Source organism: Carettochelys insculpta, chromosome 9 (assembly GCF_033958435.1).
Source record: "Carettochelys insculpta isolate YL-2023 chromosome 9, ASM3395843v1, whole genome shotgun sequence".
Lineage (NCBI taxonomy): Eukaryota > Metazoa > Chordata > Testudines > Carettochelyidae > Carettochelys > Carettochelys insculpta.
The window spans coordinates 60200091-60216505 of record NC_134145.1 but is presented as its reverse complement, the minus strand read 5'-3'; the positions used below and the strand labels follow the sequence as shown (position 1 = coordinate 60216505).

Below are 16415 nucleotides of genomic sequence, written 5' to 3'. Positions count from 1 at the left end.
CCCAGCGAGTGGTTGTGCCTCCGCTCATCCCCCAGCTGCACAGTCACGGTCCGCTTGTGCTGGTCGCCCAGGGCAACGCCGTCAGAGGCTAGGAATATCAAGACTGAGGTAGCCAGTCCGGGTCTGTCGAAGCACACCTGGGCAGGGGGGTACAACGGCAGAAGAGATATTGAGGCAGAGAACCCAGGTGAAACCAAAAGAACTACACAGGACTCAGCTTGGTGTTTGAGAAGCAATGCTATTGATCAGACAAACCTACATCGGAGATGGACAGATGGACAGACGGTTAGATAGACAAACTAGATACTTCCTGCTCATTCTGGAAGCCCCAGGCAGCTTCCTGGAACACACCACAAAGGACTTGCAACTGCTTTGCTTTTCCAGTGCCGGTTCCTCAGACAGCCCTGCCAATGCAGCTCACTCCATGAGGATCCAATCGTCGGCCTCCCTTGGCCAGGCTGAGACCACACAACTCAGCTCACTGACATGAGGCCAGAGGCGGCAGGCTGGGGGAAATACAAAGGTGTGTCACTGGCATGCTTCCGGGGCGGCTGGAAAGCTGCTCTTCACCAAGGAACTGAATGACCTCTGACAGGAGGTACCACCAAGTAGAAAAGCCACCCCTTCCACCAACTCCATGAGGAGGTGATGGAGAACAGGGGCTCTTGGAAACAGGAGGGGGATGTAAGTCCCACAGTGTTTGGCAGCTTTTTATGCAGATCCACCCCCTGCAATGGGGTCGCGACCGTCAGGCCAACAACCAGGAGCAAGAGTCCATATAAAGCAAGACTTCGGGTGGGCACAAATCCATTAGCGGCAGATAACCAGGCTGAGGAGGCCTGGGATGTAGAGACCCGGGAAGAATAAAAGACGTCCCCACCACATGCATTGCAGACTCAGAGCTCTTCTGTTATTAAATGACTGTGGTGCCTGAAGGCCCCAGCCGAGATCGGGGCCCATTGCACACAGGGACAGCTGCTCCGCCTTCTAAAGAACAGATGATGCAAACAGAGGGGGCTGGGAAGTAGAGAGAAGCAAAGCGGCTTACCCGAGGTGGCAGGGCAGCTCCAGAACCCAGGCGCACCAGAGTCCTGGCGCCAATGCCCTGTCCACTGAATACCGTCTCCAAGAGCCTGCAGCTCCTCTGCAGCCCTCAGCCATAGAGGAAGGATGAAGGGTGGAGCCCAATAACTGGGGGTGCTCTGGCCCTGTTCTCCTTTTGCCTAGGCTGGCTTCACCCCATCGCTACGGGAGAGATGCTTTCTGGGACACAGTGAGAGCCCACTGTATGGGCTCCTCAAACCCTGCCTCTGCTGCCTGGGGCCAGTCATGGGGTGGGTGCATCTTGAGCATTGCCTCATGAAGAATAGCCCAGGATCTCCCTGGAGGCTCAGCACACAGAACAGGGATTTCGGCTTCCTGGCCACTCACGGGGCCTGCAAAGAGTTAGCACAGGCACAGGGCAAAGGCAGGCAGAGGAAACAGCTTTTTCCGCCTTCGTCCCAAATTCCAACTCAGCCATCAGCGAGGCCAGGTAATTTCCCAGGAATGTTTCCCCTCCACCCCCGTTACTATCGCTGCTGTTGTATTTCCCCATTGAGTCTGGGCCAGAATTGGAAGCTCTAGAACACCGTGAAGGCCAGTCGCATGGGCAGCGCAATTCACGTTACCATGGCAAGTTCCAGGCCTGCGTGGCCAGCAAGCTTTGGCGGTTTGGGTAAGTTCTGCAGTATGGAGCACCCCTCCCAGCCTAACGTGATCCTCAGATGGCGCGAACGGCAACAGCTCCTGTTCACTCAAAGCCAGCTCTTAAAAGGGCTGTACAAATCTAGGGGAACCTCCTTGGGTCCATCCTTCCCCAGTGTTTGCCCATGCAGGCGCTTGGTAAAATCTTTGAGGTAGAACAGCAGGATCTGGCTTATCTCACTAAATATTCCCTGCTTGCGCTGCCTTTTTCTTATTACGCGTCGAGCTACACTTGGATATGTTTTAACTTTTTTCTCTTTGTTTAATTTCTGGATGGTTATGGTTCGACACGACTCCAAATCTTTCCTGATTCGGATGTGCAGGAAACAGAGAAGAAAAGCACTACCAGTAGAAAGTGACTGGACTCAAACTGTTGTACTCCAGCAAAACAAAAAGCAGTCAAGTAGCACTTTAAAGACTAGCAAAATGGTTTATTAGGTGCCCTCTCGTGGGACAGACCCACGGTCTGTCCCACGAAAGCTCACCTAATAAACCATTTTGTTAGTTTTTAAAGTGCTACTTGACTGCTTTTTGTTTTGATAGTGTATAGACTAGCACGGCTTCCTCTTTGTTGTACTCCAGGTGGAGCATAGGTCACCTACAAGTCTCCTCCACTTCACTCTGTCTCAGGGCAAAACTTCAAGCTGATCTCAGGCATATCCTATTCATTGTCCCTCAATCTCAGTAGATCTTCTCCACATTGTCCAAGGTCTTCCTCGTTTGCGTTTTCCTTGTGGGTGCCATTGAGAGCTTCACCAACTACGCTGGAGGATGGTTTTCCAAGAGTGTGACCTAGTCATCCCCACTTTCTTCTCTTGATTTGAATATCAGGTGGTTCCTGTCTTGCTGTGTTCCAAAGCTCCTCATCTGTGACCAAGTCTTGCCATTTGATGAAAAGGCTGTGTAAATCACAATTACTCATCTAGATACCAGCCATGCTGAGGTGCCCTGGAGGAGGCTTGCTAGGTCATTCTTCAACAGATGGTCACACCCATTTCAGTTGAAAATGCTTTGTTCCGTACAATGGGAAGCACGTCCCAAATGAGCGATGTGATTGCTCCTTTAAAGCTTGTGACACAGAGCATCCAAATGGTCCTGTAAGGGGAGCCCCGTGGAAGTGTTACTGGAAGGTGTGTGTAAACACCTATATTTGTAAGCAAGAGGGTTCTTTCCTATGTGAGTGTGAAAAAGTAACTTCCTTCCCAGCCTAATCCGTAAGCACGCAGGCAAACAGTATAAAAGAAGGAACCTGGGCACATCGAGTACCGGCCCATAAATAATAGTATGGGCAGAAAATACTAGCACACCTGAAAAGTGTGTGTGGAGCCGGTAATGAAAGTCTTCCACATAAACACGCAGGGGGGATGGAAATGGAACATGGTTTCTGGTGAGAAGTGGTTAGTGAGCCTGCACCAAGGTAGTGCAAAGAGGGGGACTTCCCTCTTTCTTGTGAGAAAGGAAGAAACAGGGCATTTGTCCTGTCATCAGCCTGTGGGGGAACACAACAGGAAGATCTCAGAGAGACAGAGAAAGAGAAAAGAACGCAGGTAGAATTCTCTGTAGAGCCAGAGAACATTAAGGATATGGGGGTATTAGGGCCAGAAAGGACATAACATGGTTTCTTTCCCCTCTTCCTGTCCTGGAGTAATCAAAGAGCTGTCCCTCAGCTGTGTCACAAACGCATCCACTACAGCCAGGTGTTCTGCAGACGGGTCATAGCAACTGCAGGTTCAGTGACTGGCTGGTGTAGGGTGGGTTTCATCCCTACGAGTATAAAAGACTGTGTCAGCAATTCAACCTGGAGGCTGCCCAGGGGTGGACCACTGCAGCGGTAACTGTCTGAGACAGAAGTGGGCAATGGTGCTCAGGAGATGAAAAGCCCCTGCTCCTAATAGCTTGCTAACAGCATAGGCACCTCTGGGGCAGGGGAGCTCAGTGAAAAATGGCAAGAGGCAAATTCCAAGAGGGATTATTTGAGATTTGACTGTTAGTCTTCAAGGGCACCTCTGCCCTCACCCTTGCCTCAGGGCCGCTGTTCTGCTTTCCCTCAGTTTTCAGGCATGTTGCATTGGTGTGAATGACCGTACATGGTACACTGTGGTCCCAAGGCCTTAGAGGCAGTCTCTCCTGGAAAGCGGGAGGGCTGGAACAGTTTGTATAGCAGGGGTGCTGAGAGCCACCGAACCAAACTGCAAACCCTGTATATGATGGATACCACATCAAGCCAGGGGTGCTGCCACGCCCCCCAGCTTGTGTGTTAGGAGACGAGAAGGCCGGCCTGGAATTCCCAGCCCTACCTACAGACATTGTCCAGAGGATTCGGTCAGGGCCTTTCTGTCCCACATCCGCAACGGTCTCAACGGCCCCAGGGAGAGTAAAACCAGGGGCTTAGTCACAGGAGGTGGACACGACAGAAGTGACACACGGAGCTGATCCATCCATTAGGGAGACACAGTTCGTACAGTGCTGATTTTCCAGTTGTAACCACTGTTTAATTTTATGCGGCTGCTGCCTTCTATTACTGGGAGGCTGTTACTTGTCTTCGCTCTTTCCATACAGTTTATTTGGGGCACGTTGCCCTTTCCAGTCCTAGATTGTCTATAATTACCTTTTGTTAAGGTGCTTGGAAGGCTTAATGCATTGTTAAGCACTGGTCAGCCACTGGCTTCTCCCCTGACAGCGTGGGTGGGACAAGGATAGGAAAGCTCTACCCCTCCCAGGCCCACATACCCAGAACTACTTACTTTGAGCCAAACTCTCCCATCATCCAAGGATGTTTTCTCCTCTTCAGCAGCTTGAGCCTCATTGTGGCTGGCAGTGCAGGGGAACCAAGCAGCAAGGGAGTGATGCTCTGGCATATCTTCAAGATGGGATCTGCACACCTGGAAAGGAGAGATTTTCAACCCCAGCAGCAGTGTTGAGCATGGGAGAGAAAGGAAAAAGAGAGGGAGAGAACTACCAGCCTCCAAGATGCTCACTAGGCCAGAGGCAATGCAGTGTTAACCAGAGCTGAAGGGGAGAGATGACTGAAGTTACCTGCTGGAATAAAGAATATTTCAGGGTACCTGGGGATTGAGGGAAAGACTGCAGACAAGTTCACTGATTTCAGCACAGGGATCTCAGTTTACATCAGCTGATACTCAGGGGAGATCTACACTAGACCTGAAAGTCAATCCTAGATAAGCAATTCCAGCTACAACAATTGCATAGCTAGGGTCGATGTATCTAAGGTCGACTTACCAGGCTGCCCTCACAGAGGGGAAGGTTGACGGGAGAAACTCTCCCATTGACCTTCCTTATTCCTTGCAAGAATGATGAATACCAGGGTAGACAGTCGAGCCCCGATGGTTCAATTTAGCGCATCCTCACTAGACACGCTAAATCAAACCCTGAAATATCCAGCATGATTGGATTGATCTTCTGGTAAGTATAGATGTATCCTATGGCACAGAAGTTCAGAAGAAACAACATTCCAAATAACGAATATTCAAGGTCAAATCCTCACCTGGCACAAACCAGCATGGTCCTGTGACCCATACTGATTTACACCAGGTGAAAACTTGGCCTTGAAATTTTGATTCCTCTGAAACAGAGACTTGGGGTCTCAAGACTGCCTACTGTCCCAGGACTGGCCAGAAAAGAGTGTGCACCAGTGACTGTGTTATTTGTCTTTTTCTCTGTGAGCCTTTTCCCCTTTCTTAACCTCTTGGTAAGAAATACTGATACAATTTTACAAATCTATCTCAATCATTTACTCGAATGATGACGATTATGATTGCACCAAAGAAGTACAAAGCACCATATAGACAGATATAACAATACATGGCAGGAGCACTGTTCACCAACTGATTGCGAAGCACTTTCCAAAAGAGGGCTGCTCTTTAGGCAGAGATAGGGAAACTGAGGCACGGAGCTGTGACATGACTTGACCAAGGTCCCCCAGCAGATGAGGTAGGAACAGAACGCAGGTCTGCAGAACCCCACTCCCGTGGGCCTCACTGAGGAAGAGTGGCATGTGCAGAGAGGGTCAGCATCCCAAAAGCTTACTTTACAAACCAAGGCAATAAAGTGTTATTTAAGAGGATGGAGCACAGAGCCATAGGAGTTTTCAGACCGCACCAGGTCCATCTAAACCTGCATTCTGCCTTTGACACAGACCACCCCCAATGTATCAGATGACAATGCAGTGAGAAGTAATCACAAATATGTCTGGGAAAAGGCTCTTCCAGGCCCATTGAAATTGATAGAAAGATGCCCACTAACTTCAAGGACTTTGGCTCAGACGCTAATTGCTGGGTATAAGCCCTGAAGCGTGAGGGGTTATATCATTTCACACCCTGATCCTATAAGCATTTAAGCCTGTGCAAGTTTTCACATCTTCAGAGGAAAAACTCATGGGCTTAAAGTCATGCATGTACTTAGGTGCTTTGCTGGACTAGGGCCATAGTTTCTCATCAGACCTGGTGTAACAGAGACATGCTTCCTAGTCTTAACAGGGTGACCCCAAAGCCTCTGGCTGACTGCAAGCAGGGGGGAAATTAGAAGGCCTGGTCCTTTTCGACACATCCTTTTGGGTTCCTTTGTAAAGCGTCTGGCCTCAATACATCCTTGTGGCGGTGAGTCGTAAAGTCCTAGAACTGGAAGGGGCCTCCCGAGGTCTTCAGATCCAGACTCCCGCCCCACAAGGAGTAACAGTGCAGAGGGTTTGTTAAACAGTGTGAAAGCTGCTCTGCTGGGAGGACCGAGTCACAAAACCCTTTGGAATAGGTGCTCCATCAGGAGAGACAGGAAAGGAAAGAACCCCATGGAGATCCCATCAGGGTTAGGCCTTCCCTGGTGCAAGAAAACACCAGGCCTCACCTTCACAACAGGCTCTCCAGTCACCATGGAAACGGGACATAACTTCTCATCCTGGTGGGAGGTGTAAGCCTGGGCTGCCCACTGATCCATGTACCCTTCGGGTGTGTAGAGGCCACAGTCCAGGATGCTGCTTGTCCTTTCGAAGGGTTCACACACTCCGTCTCCCTCATGGACGTAACACAGGCTTGGCTCTCCTGCAGCGAGAGGCCAAAGGCTAATATTTAGGAGCCCGATTCCTCCCAGCACTTATGGGGGCTTGCTGGGGACAGATCCCTGAAGAGGGTCTCGGAGGACAGGGTATCCCACTGCTACGGTGACCAGACGTCCCGATTTTCTAGGGCTGGTCCCCATTTTGGAGGCTTTTTCTTAGATAGAGGCCTATCACCTTCCACCTCTGACCTACTTTTTCCACCTGTGCTATCCAGTCACCCAACCCACCTGCAGAGATGATGTTGGGGAGAGGGACACTGGTGGCCACCGCAGCCCATAAAGCGTGTAGCTCTGTCCAAGCACTAGGGTATGGCCAAAGAGGGAAGGAATTGGCTGACTTAGGGCATGACTCACCAACACAGTTGAAGCCTTTTTCCCTCTTGCACTTCCCAGAACAGCCATCTCCATCCCGCAGGTCTCCATCATCACACTCCTCTTCCAAACTCCTAACAGACCGATGGTGAGAAATGTTAATGCTGCCCCACCACACGAGAACACCCTCTGTGCTTAAGGATAGCCATCAAGTTGGATTTCAGAGGTTGCCAGCTATTGGGGGCCGGGGGAAGAAGAATCAAACTCTTGTCAAATGAGGAAGCAGCTGGGAAAGCCAGAGTGGGAGAAAAGAGGTCCCACCCCACCAACTTCTTCCATGGGGACATCAGGGTGGCAGGAAGAGCAGCTACCAAGCCTGTGTCAGAGGAGAAGAGTCAGAGATCGGTGATACCAGATGTGAAGAACAGCCAGTTTCTCCACTAAGAGTTGGACAGGTCCAGGGGGGGTAAGGGATCAGGTTGAATGCAAATGAGTGAGAGGAAAAAAAGCAATAGCCACGGCCTATATTTCACGAGAAAAATCACAAGCAATTCTCACAAGCAGCCTCTTTTGCTGTGTGGCAAGAAGCTGGTCTGGAGACAACATAGGGAAAACTCCCTGCTTAGCTGAATTCAGGTTCATTCTCGTGTGTCTATTCAAATGCGTGCATGCACGCACCTTTACGCTCAAAACTTCAAACGGTCACAAAACTTTGTTTCACAGCTTCTGATACAACGATCCACAATCTTGTCCCTCAGTTCTCTTGACTTCGACTCACTACTCTTTCACCACGGTTTAAAAGGGTTCACTAAACAGACTTCCTAAGCTGTATTCTCCACCATGCTTTAGATCAGACACATTACAAGCATGTACTGATTTTCCACTGCTTTCCTCGTGTTTACGGGGCTTGTTTTCTACGTTAGTGTTTTCGATATCACTCAGCTCAAGCACTGTAACTAGGGCAGTCCTTCCCTCTGTCATGGCCAGACCCTTAAAGGGAGCAACTCAGCAGTGAAGTCAATCAAGCCATGCTGAATTACACCCGCTGAGGATCTGGACCCCTATGTTTAGCCAGTTTCTCCATTGGGTCTCAAGCACTCAGCACAATGGCTTTGTATTGGGTTTCACAACACTGCTGGGGGCACTAACAACTTAAAAAAGCTTTTCCACCAGCCAACAATCAAGTAGAAAGTCAGAAAACTTCCAACGAGAAACACGACCCAGATTTCTACCAGTGAGTTAAGCTTCCCATTGTTCCAGCTCTTTAAATCAAGAGTGGATATCATGGTAGAAGACCTGCTGTAGCAGAACCACAAGTTCCTGGGCACAATGCAGAATCATTGGGTGAAGTTCTCTGGCTTGGGCTATTCAGAGGGTCAGACTAAATGATGAGAATGCTCCTTTTGGCGTTGTAAAGTCTATGAAACTTTATAGGGATTGGTCCCGGCCTAAGCATTGGTCCAACCACACACTGACTTTCAGATCTGATTCCAGATCCAAACTTGGCGTCTTGCAAGGCCCAGCTTTACCCGCTCCGACGCATTCGGTTTTGCAGAACACTTTGCGTTTGAGCCTTCAGTCCTCCGCGATGGTTTAGCATTGCTGACCAGAACAGAGTTATGTTGGCAGAAATCCAGCATCAGGAGCAAGGGATCTGACCTCCTGTTTGCCTTTGGATCTCACCTACTTCATCTTTGAAACCATCTCCCAGACACAGGCAGAATTTGGCACTTACGTGGTCACTTGTCCATCACCGCAGTAACGTGCTCCGTGGGTATGGATCAAGGCTGGGGAGGGTTCTCCTGCAGCTGCCCCAGCCACAGCTTGCACTTGGTACCGGTACACCTGGCCTGGAGTGACTTCACTGCAGAAACAGAAAAGAATGAAACAAACAGCGGGGGAGAACACAGACCATGTGGCCACTTGCAGGGGATTCCATAGAGGCAAAGGGGAGGGCTATCTACTGCATACAGCAGTCCCTCGAGTTATGGGAGGATTGTGCTCCCACACACCCTCGCATGACTTGAATTTCACATAAGTTGGGGGACGGCTTCTTTGAAAGGTAAGTGGGGCTGGGCATGCAGTTGAGGAAGGTTAAGCCTGGGGTGGGTTAAGGCTGCAGGAGGGAGCGGGATGGAGCTGAGCCAGGGCCATACACGGAGGGTTTGACCCAGGGCTGGGTGGGGCTGAACCGGGGCTGGGAGAGGGTTGAGCCAGAGCCAGGCGTGGGGGTGGTGAGCTGGGCCGTGGGGGGTGGGGGGGTTTGAACCAAGACCAGGGGGCGGAGGGAGGTGTGAATCAGGGCTGTGCAGGGGCCAGGTGGGTTGAGCCAGGGCTGCGGGGAGCGGGATTTTGAGTTGCACTTAACTCACGTTACTGCGAGTGAAATGCAGACTCAAAATCAGGTATTTCAAGGGTTTATTGTATTTGAGAGAGAGTTCGTCTGTCTGTTCAAGAGCTGCTCCTAAATGATAAGAGCTGGGACCACCACATTCCGTAGCCAGCTTCCTCTTACCACAACTCAAAGCAAGGTCAGGGTCTCATTGTGCCAGGAAAATGGGATGTGCCTGAAATGGGACCGCTACTCTGAAAGCCATACAGAAAAGAGACAGACTCCCCAGGTAGGTGAAAGGGGCTGGCTTGGGGCAACCCTCGCTCCCCACTCCAGGACTGCCCAAACCCCAACCTGCCCACCCTCTGGGCGACATGGGGCTGAAGCTCCTCCCACCACACTCGACTAATACAGAAACATGGTTGGCCATTCCCCTTTGCCAGGGAGAGAGGGGAACGTGCAGTTTCCTCACTCCAGCTGGTGGTGGCTGTAGGGGTCAGCCGAACTTGGACGTGCCCCAGATAGGGGACATGAACCCCTCCCCTGCTATGCCTGCTGGAGCTGCAGTGGCCACAGAGAGGTGCTTCTCACCTGGCCCCAAGCTGCTGCAATGAGAGAGGGCTGGGGTAGTTCCTTCTCCTCTAGGCAGCCCTCATCCACAACCCAACCCCAGAGCAACGATTTCAATGAAGAAAAACAAGAATTAATTGAGTTCAGGACATGAGCAGTTCTGGGTAAATCTTCTAGTAAGTTGCAGAATGGAAAGATAAATGGTCCTACGGATCACTCTTAAGGTAGGAAGGGTTCTCATAATGGGACTGAAAAGTATACCCGAATCATAGCTCAGGTGTGCAGAGGAGAGCAAAATGGAGTAAATAATACGATGACCCATAACAAACGCTATGAAAGACGGGTCCAGTGGGGCGTGCTGTAAACGGGTACAAGAGAACCAGGGAAACTAAAATTAGTCTGAACAAGCATGCAAACAAAAAAGCCACCCTGATATAATGCTACTTGACAAATGCTACTTGACTGCTTTTTGTTTTGATATAATTCAGGGACCGTATTGAAATCATGCTCGGTAAAAACAGAACATGTGGAACCTGAAGTTCATTACAAGTCATGGTGAATAGTGACAGAGACAGTCGTGTTAGGCTGCATTCTAGCAAAACAAAAAAGCAGTCCTGCAGCACTTTAAAGACTAACAAAATATTGTATTAGGTGATGAGCTTTCGTGGGACAGACCCACTTATTCAGATTGTAGCCTTCCCAGAACAGAAGTGGGTCCACAGCCCACAATCAATTTGCCTGCAACTGAAGTTGTTAGCTGGCCTGGGATTTCCAGGTGTGCCTGTTGAGCCTTTATTTAAAAAAAAAAATGGTGTTACACTAGCTATCCTCCAGTGATCTGGTGCAGAGGCTAGTTTCAACAGTAAGTTACGTGCCACAATTAGTACTTCAGAACTCTTGGGTGAATAACATCTGGTTCTGGGAGCAGGGCTCAGCTAATGCTGAAAACCCTGCCCTAAATACACTTCCAGTGTAGGGAGGCAGACACTGGCACAAGGAATACAGTCAGAACATGCAAAAGAATTAACGGGTACCATTTTCAAGAGCACTTAATAGCTATTGATGTTCAATGAGAACTAGGCTAAGTCACTTCTGAAAATGTGATTTAAGTTCTTAAGTAGTTTCTGAAATCTGCACCCAGTGTGTAATGATACTCTGGACACAGTATCCTGCTTTTTACAAGGGGAAGAAGGACAACCTGGTGTGTGTGAGGGCTGGTGGGGGCCAACAGAAGGAAGGAGTTGGGGGAGACAATTCGCAGAACCTCCATGAAATTTGCCTGGGTTGGCCTGGACATGAACAGATAGATGGAAAGATGACACCTTTCAGATCTAGATCCAGACCTGGGCTTTGAACCACCTCAGGTATAGGGCTATTTGAAAGCAGCATGTGAATTTGGCCAGCAAGACAGACAATTTCCCATGTCCCCAGCCTGGTAGCATTTGAACAGGTGGTTTTGGTGATAGCCCGCCTCTAAAGATATGCAAGCATCAATAAAACATTCTGGACATCAACACGGTCAACCCACTAGAACATATGGGTCTGTGGCATGGGTGCACACACCCAAAGCCAGAAGCTGAGAGGTTGAACCCTAAAAGCCATCATCCATTCCAAATGCAGCAGCAAGAAGACCCGGGAGAACTAGACCTGCACACAGCATTCGGTGGACCAGTGCTGCTACTCACGTGTCGGTGAACGTTCGGTGCACGTGCAACATCTTTATGTGGGAGCCGCTAGCAAACGGGGGGTCCCGGAGGATCCTGTACCGCACAGGTTTGCAGCTGGAGCAAAGGGAGCTTTGGGGCATAGAGGTGAGGAGAGCTGCATCAATCTCCATCCGCTCATCAAAGGTGTAGACCTTCACCCCAGACACTTTCTTGTCGATGTTGAGCCTAATGGTGAGAGGGACGTCACAGAACGTGTCCAGGGGACCCAGGTGGATGGACTCCCCGTGCTCCATCAGGATTTCAATGTCCGACAAGGCCTCGGGTAAGTCTGTGGAGAGGTAGGTGGTCCATAGTACAAGAGACTCCGGGTACACAGGGTGCAGGAAACGCAGCTCCAGGATACAACCGTGAGGGTGTGGGCAAGGAACAGTCATGTTCATGTGGTACAGGTGGAGCTCTGGGCTCCAGGCCTGCAGGCTGGGTTCACAGGGCTGATCCACGTCTGGGGGACCTAGAGAAGGGGAGAGTATAGATCCCTGTAAGGAGCAGGGCAATTTTTTCCAGTAGCAATCAGGGTCGTCTGTACATCCACGCACACTTGAAGATGTGAACATTGTATGCGTGTGACGTATGTATGATGTCAGACACACAAACCAGACAAGGAACACATTTAAATGCAAATACATACGCAGGTGCACCTACACCAATGCCATCAGATGCACACGTAGGTATCAACACACACTGCAAGTTGAAATGTCTGAGCACGCAGCTATCGAACACACTTGTGTTTTCACGCATACATCCTTCGATCCCAAACGGCACAAACACACACGTACGTTTACCTCTCTCACCACCTGCATCCGCACGGACCAATACACCTGAACATACACACCTAGGAATTTTTTAACAGAATGTTTTTGGCTGATTTGTTGAAACCAAACCCAACGGTGTTGTGGGACGGGCTAGGCCACATGGACTGCACGCCCGATAAAAAGTTGAAAAAGGGTTTTGACAAAAGGGTCACTTCTCCATTGGCGAAATACTACATTTAGGTTTTTCAATGCAAAAACAGCTTTTTTGGTTTCGGAGTTTAACTTCACGATACTTTAAAAAAAGTTTCAAAAAGGAAAAAGGCCCAAATCTAAATGTTTGGAAATGATTTCAAACCAGGATATTTTATTAGTTTATCAGGGCAGGAAAATGATACAAATTTTGACTTTTTGTCCTGATATGGGAAGGGGAAAAAATGTGCAAAATCTCAAAGAGTTCTCACAAGACAGGGACACCCCTAGCCTCCACCCCTTAATCTTATGTAAACACAATCCAGCTCCTCACTTCAGGAGCATCTCTGCTATAAACTTCAGCCTTGAAGGGTGGTTAACCCACCCTAACAAAGGAGGTACGTCAGAGACTTAAGATAGCAGCTTATTCCACCCTGCTGCAAGCCCGCATCAAGAATTTTGTGACTGGCATACGTAAGTTGGTTGCTTTAACAATTTTATTCTCACCCTGTTTTCTTTCTTCCTTTCTTTTATTAACGAACCTTTAGATTTTAGATACTAAAGGATGGGCACAGCTCTGTTGGGTGAGATCTGAGGCGTACATTGATCTAGAAATGTGGCTGGTCCTTTCTGACTGGAAGAACCCGTTCAGATTTGGTGAGATTGGATACCAAGGGATACCAGTTGCGGGACAAGGGAAGCTGGAGTGTCTGAGGGAATTGCTTGTGTGACTTTTTGTGCCCATTTTGGGAACAGAAGTGCTCTGTGTGACTGGTTTGGTGCCTTATCGTGGAGGACCCCAGTCTTGGGTCGCTAAGTATCCCTGTTTTAAAGCAATTTGTCCTGATTAGACCCTCTCAGCTGTGCCTGGAAAAACCTCCGATACTCTAACCCACTTCCCCCGTCTCACTTATCTAGTCATCCCATTGCTGGAGAACGACCGTTGGCTGCAATAAGTTTGCCAGGGCTCTGCCCGGACCTAAATGACCCAAGACATGAGATTCTCCCCTACACCCCAGGCAGAGCATGTCCTTCTCCAGGACGGGACCAAAGTCCATCAGAAGGCTCTTATTGGCTTTGGGTCAGACCCCGAGATCTGGGCACACCATCCTTCAGTTGTTCTTTGGGTGACGTAAGTCCAGAGCCTCCAACCCCTTCGTGGGAAGCTGTTTGTAACGCCGATGAGCTCCCTACACCCCAAAGTCACTGGTGTCTTCAGGACACACTCCTGGAGCTGAGCTTTATCTTGTGCAAACTCCTCCAAAGAGTTTTTATTTTGCAGATTTAAATGGAGACGGAGCTGACCAACAGAGGTATAAGATGACTTCACCTCTGCTGAGGGAGGTGAGGATGGAGAGGGAACGAGACACTTTACCTACAGCCTCCTCAGGGGTCCAGTAGCCAGAGGAGTCACAGACCCGAGGGGAAGAGGCCTCATGGACGTACTGGCTGAAAGTCCCATCCTCAGCGCAGTCTCCGCAGAGGTTGCTGGGGTCCCTGCAGGACAGCGAGGGAGAGAGAATTAGGAAGACACTTCCTCCCTTCCCTGTTTGATTTCTCATCACGCCTGGACTCTCGCCACTCGGAGCCCCTCTCCACAAGAGTCAGCGACTTGTTCTCACAGCCAGCTCTGGCAGAGGCTGGGGAGGGAAGGTGACCATGCAAGGCTGGATCCCCAGCTTGCCTACTGATCCCCTGCGTGATCCTGGACAGGTTGCGGCAATGTTCTGTGCCAGTTTTCCCTCTCTAAACTGGGGAGAATAGCACCTCTGGAACCTGCCTTGACTATTTTGCTGGCAAGCAGCCTGGGTCAGGGCACATCCCATGCTACGTGTAGGCCCAGAGCCTGGCACAAGTGGAGTCGTGCACTCAGCTGTGGCCGCCAGGTGCCCTCATCCTACAAATACATGATGTGTTAATTTCAAGTGCCAGCACTGAGCTAAGGTGGGACCGGGGAGTATTTCCTGCACCAAAAGGCTGTGACAAACCATGCCAGGTGGTTAGTCCTGAATGCTCTGCCACAATGGTCCCGCTAATCTTTTCCAGCCATGTGCAGAATAATTTTATGTACACCAAGTCCTGTGTGAACGTGCAGAACCCCTACAAACAAAGACTTAGCTAGTGGCATTTGACTTTCTCCTGAGCAGCCAGACAAACACCCAGCTTACAGGGACACTGGTGTGCAGTGATTTTCAATCATACCTTTCTCAGGCAGTTCTTTTAAGGATGCCAGCCCATGTGATGGTTCAGACACCTGTCTGTGCCCCTCTCCCCTGCCCCGGTGACAGATCCTCCTTCAGATAGCATTTGAGAGACAAGAACAGCCCTGCACCTGAGCCATTTGGTGCAGCTAGGGAGAAATTAGTTCCTAATTAGGCCAATGTCCTCAGGTGTAGATTTTCTCTGAATGAAACGGCACGCGGAAGGCCAGATTTGTAAAATGCTTTGAGGGGGAAAGGGCTGGGAGCTATTAGAGACATACAAAGTAGGATTCCTAGTAACAGGGAGAAAGCCGTGCTAGTCTATATACTATCAAACATGGACATGGTGAAAGAGGGGCTTTGCTGAACCTGGATGACTAGTGACTTAGCTACTGTCAGTGTCAGGTCTAGAGGAACATTTACCAGGGGGTGACTACAGAATGGGACAGATTACACACAGTGTTCCTCAGAGCCCAAGGAGGTCAACGACAATAATAGATAAAGGGTTATTATTAACTAACTCCAGTGTTCCCTTCAATTTTTTCCATCCCTGGGCGGGATAAATTTTGTTGTTATGTGCGTGAGGCATGTGTGGATGTGCACCACCTTGGAAACACAGGCTGCCGGCTGTGGATGCTCTGCTAATCAGCTGGGCAGCACCCGAGTCTCTCCTGGGTGGTCACCTAGGACTGAATTTATAGGAATCCTGCCCACTTCTTATATGCAGCATTTCATCAGTAGGTCTCAAAGTGCTTTAGACAGGACATAAATATCCTTACCCCCATTTTACAGGAAGGAAGACTGAAGCACAGAGAGGGGAAATGACTTGACCTAGGTCACCCAGAAGGTAGTGACAGAGCCTGGACTAGCAGACAGCTCCCCTGAATCCCAGTGCTGGGCTCTATCCATTTCAGCCACAATGGCTTTGCACTGATTTCATCATTTAGGACCCTGGCCCATGTGATTTTTAAAAATACACCCAGCGCAAGTCCTATGCCAGAGCAATAACTCACTGTCCATCTTGAGCATTTCCCAGCTCAGGATCACAGAGGCTTTAAATATTTACATGTAGCAGGGACGACATTTGCAAACTTGGGTGTGTATGATGTTAGGCAGCTACAACCCTACTCAAGCACTCACAAAAAGGGGGCTGCTTTCCAGAAGGACAAGCCCCTCTGGCCCCCAGTTCCAGAGGCATGTGGCTGCTCAACACCCCCACAAAGCCCTTTCCCTTAGGAGCCTCACTAGGAATGGAGAGGCCTCACTCAAAAGATTACCGACGTGCCTTGCGTTGCAAGGCAGAGATTCAAAGCCGGATCTTCTGGCTTCGGGGCCCATGCATTCACCGCAGGAGCACAGAAATCAGCAGCTTCTGCAGTCAGTGCTAACCGGAGCTCATTTTTCAGTCCATAATTGCACTCTCGTGTTGCGTTTGGCATGGCCTCCTGCTGGCACACGGCACTTTGGCACCCTCCCCAAGCTCCCCAGAGTGGGATTTCTTCTAGGAAGGACGCTC

At 49.8% G+C, this 16415-nt stretch overlaps 1 protein-coding gene across 1 annotated transcript in view; it reads right to left on the bottom strand.

Moving 5' to 3' along the window:
- The window catches only part of PAPPA2 (pappalysin 2), a 152846-nt gene that overhangs the window by 84289 nt on the left and 52142 nt on the right, over positions 1 to 16415 (bottom strand). The window contains exons 6-12 of the mRNA XM_075003321.1: positions 14074 to 14195; positions 11716 to 12208; positions 8864 to 8992; positions 7171 to 7262; positions 6607 to 6800; positions 4491 to 4628; positions 2 to 137 (exon numbers count right to left, since the gene is read on the bottom strand). Of these exons, the coding sequence (XP_074859422.1) occupies positions 2 to 137; positions 4491 to 4628; positions 6607 to 6800; positions 7171 to 7262; positions 8864 to 8992; positions 11716 to 12208; positions 14074 to 14195 (1304 nt within the window). The remainder of the gene's footprint in view (position 1; positions 138 to 4490; positions 4629 to 6606; positions 6801 to 7170; positions 7263 to 8863; positions 8993 to 11715; positions 12209 to 14073; positions 14196 to 16415) is intronic.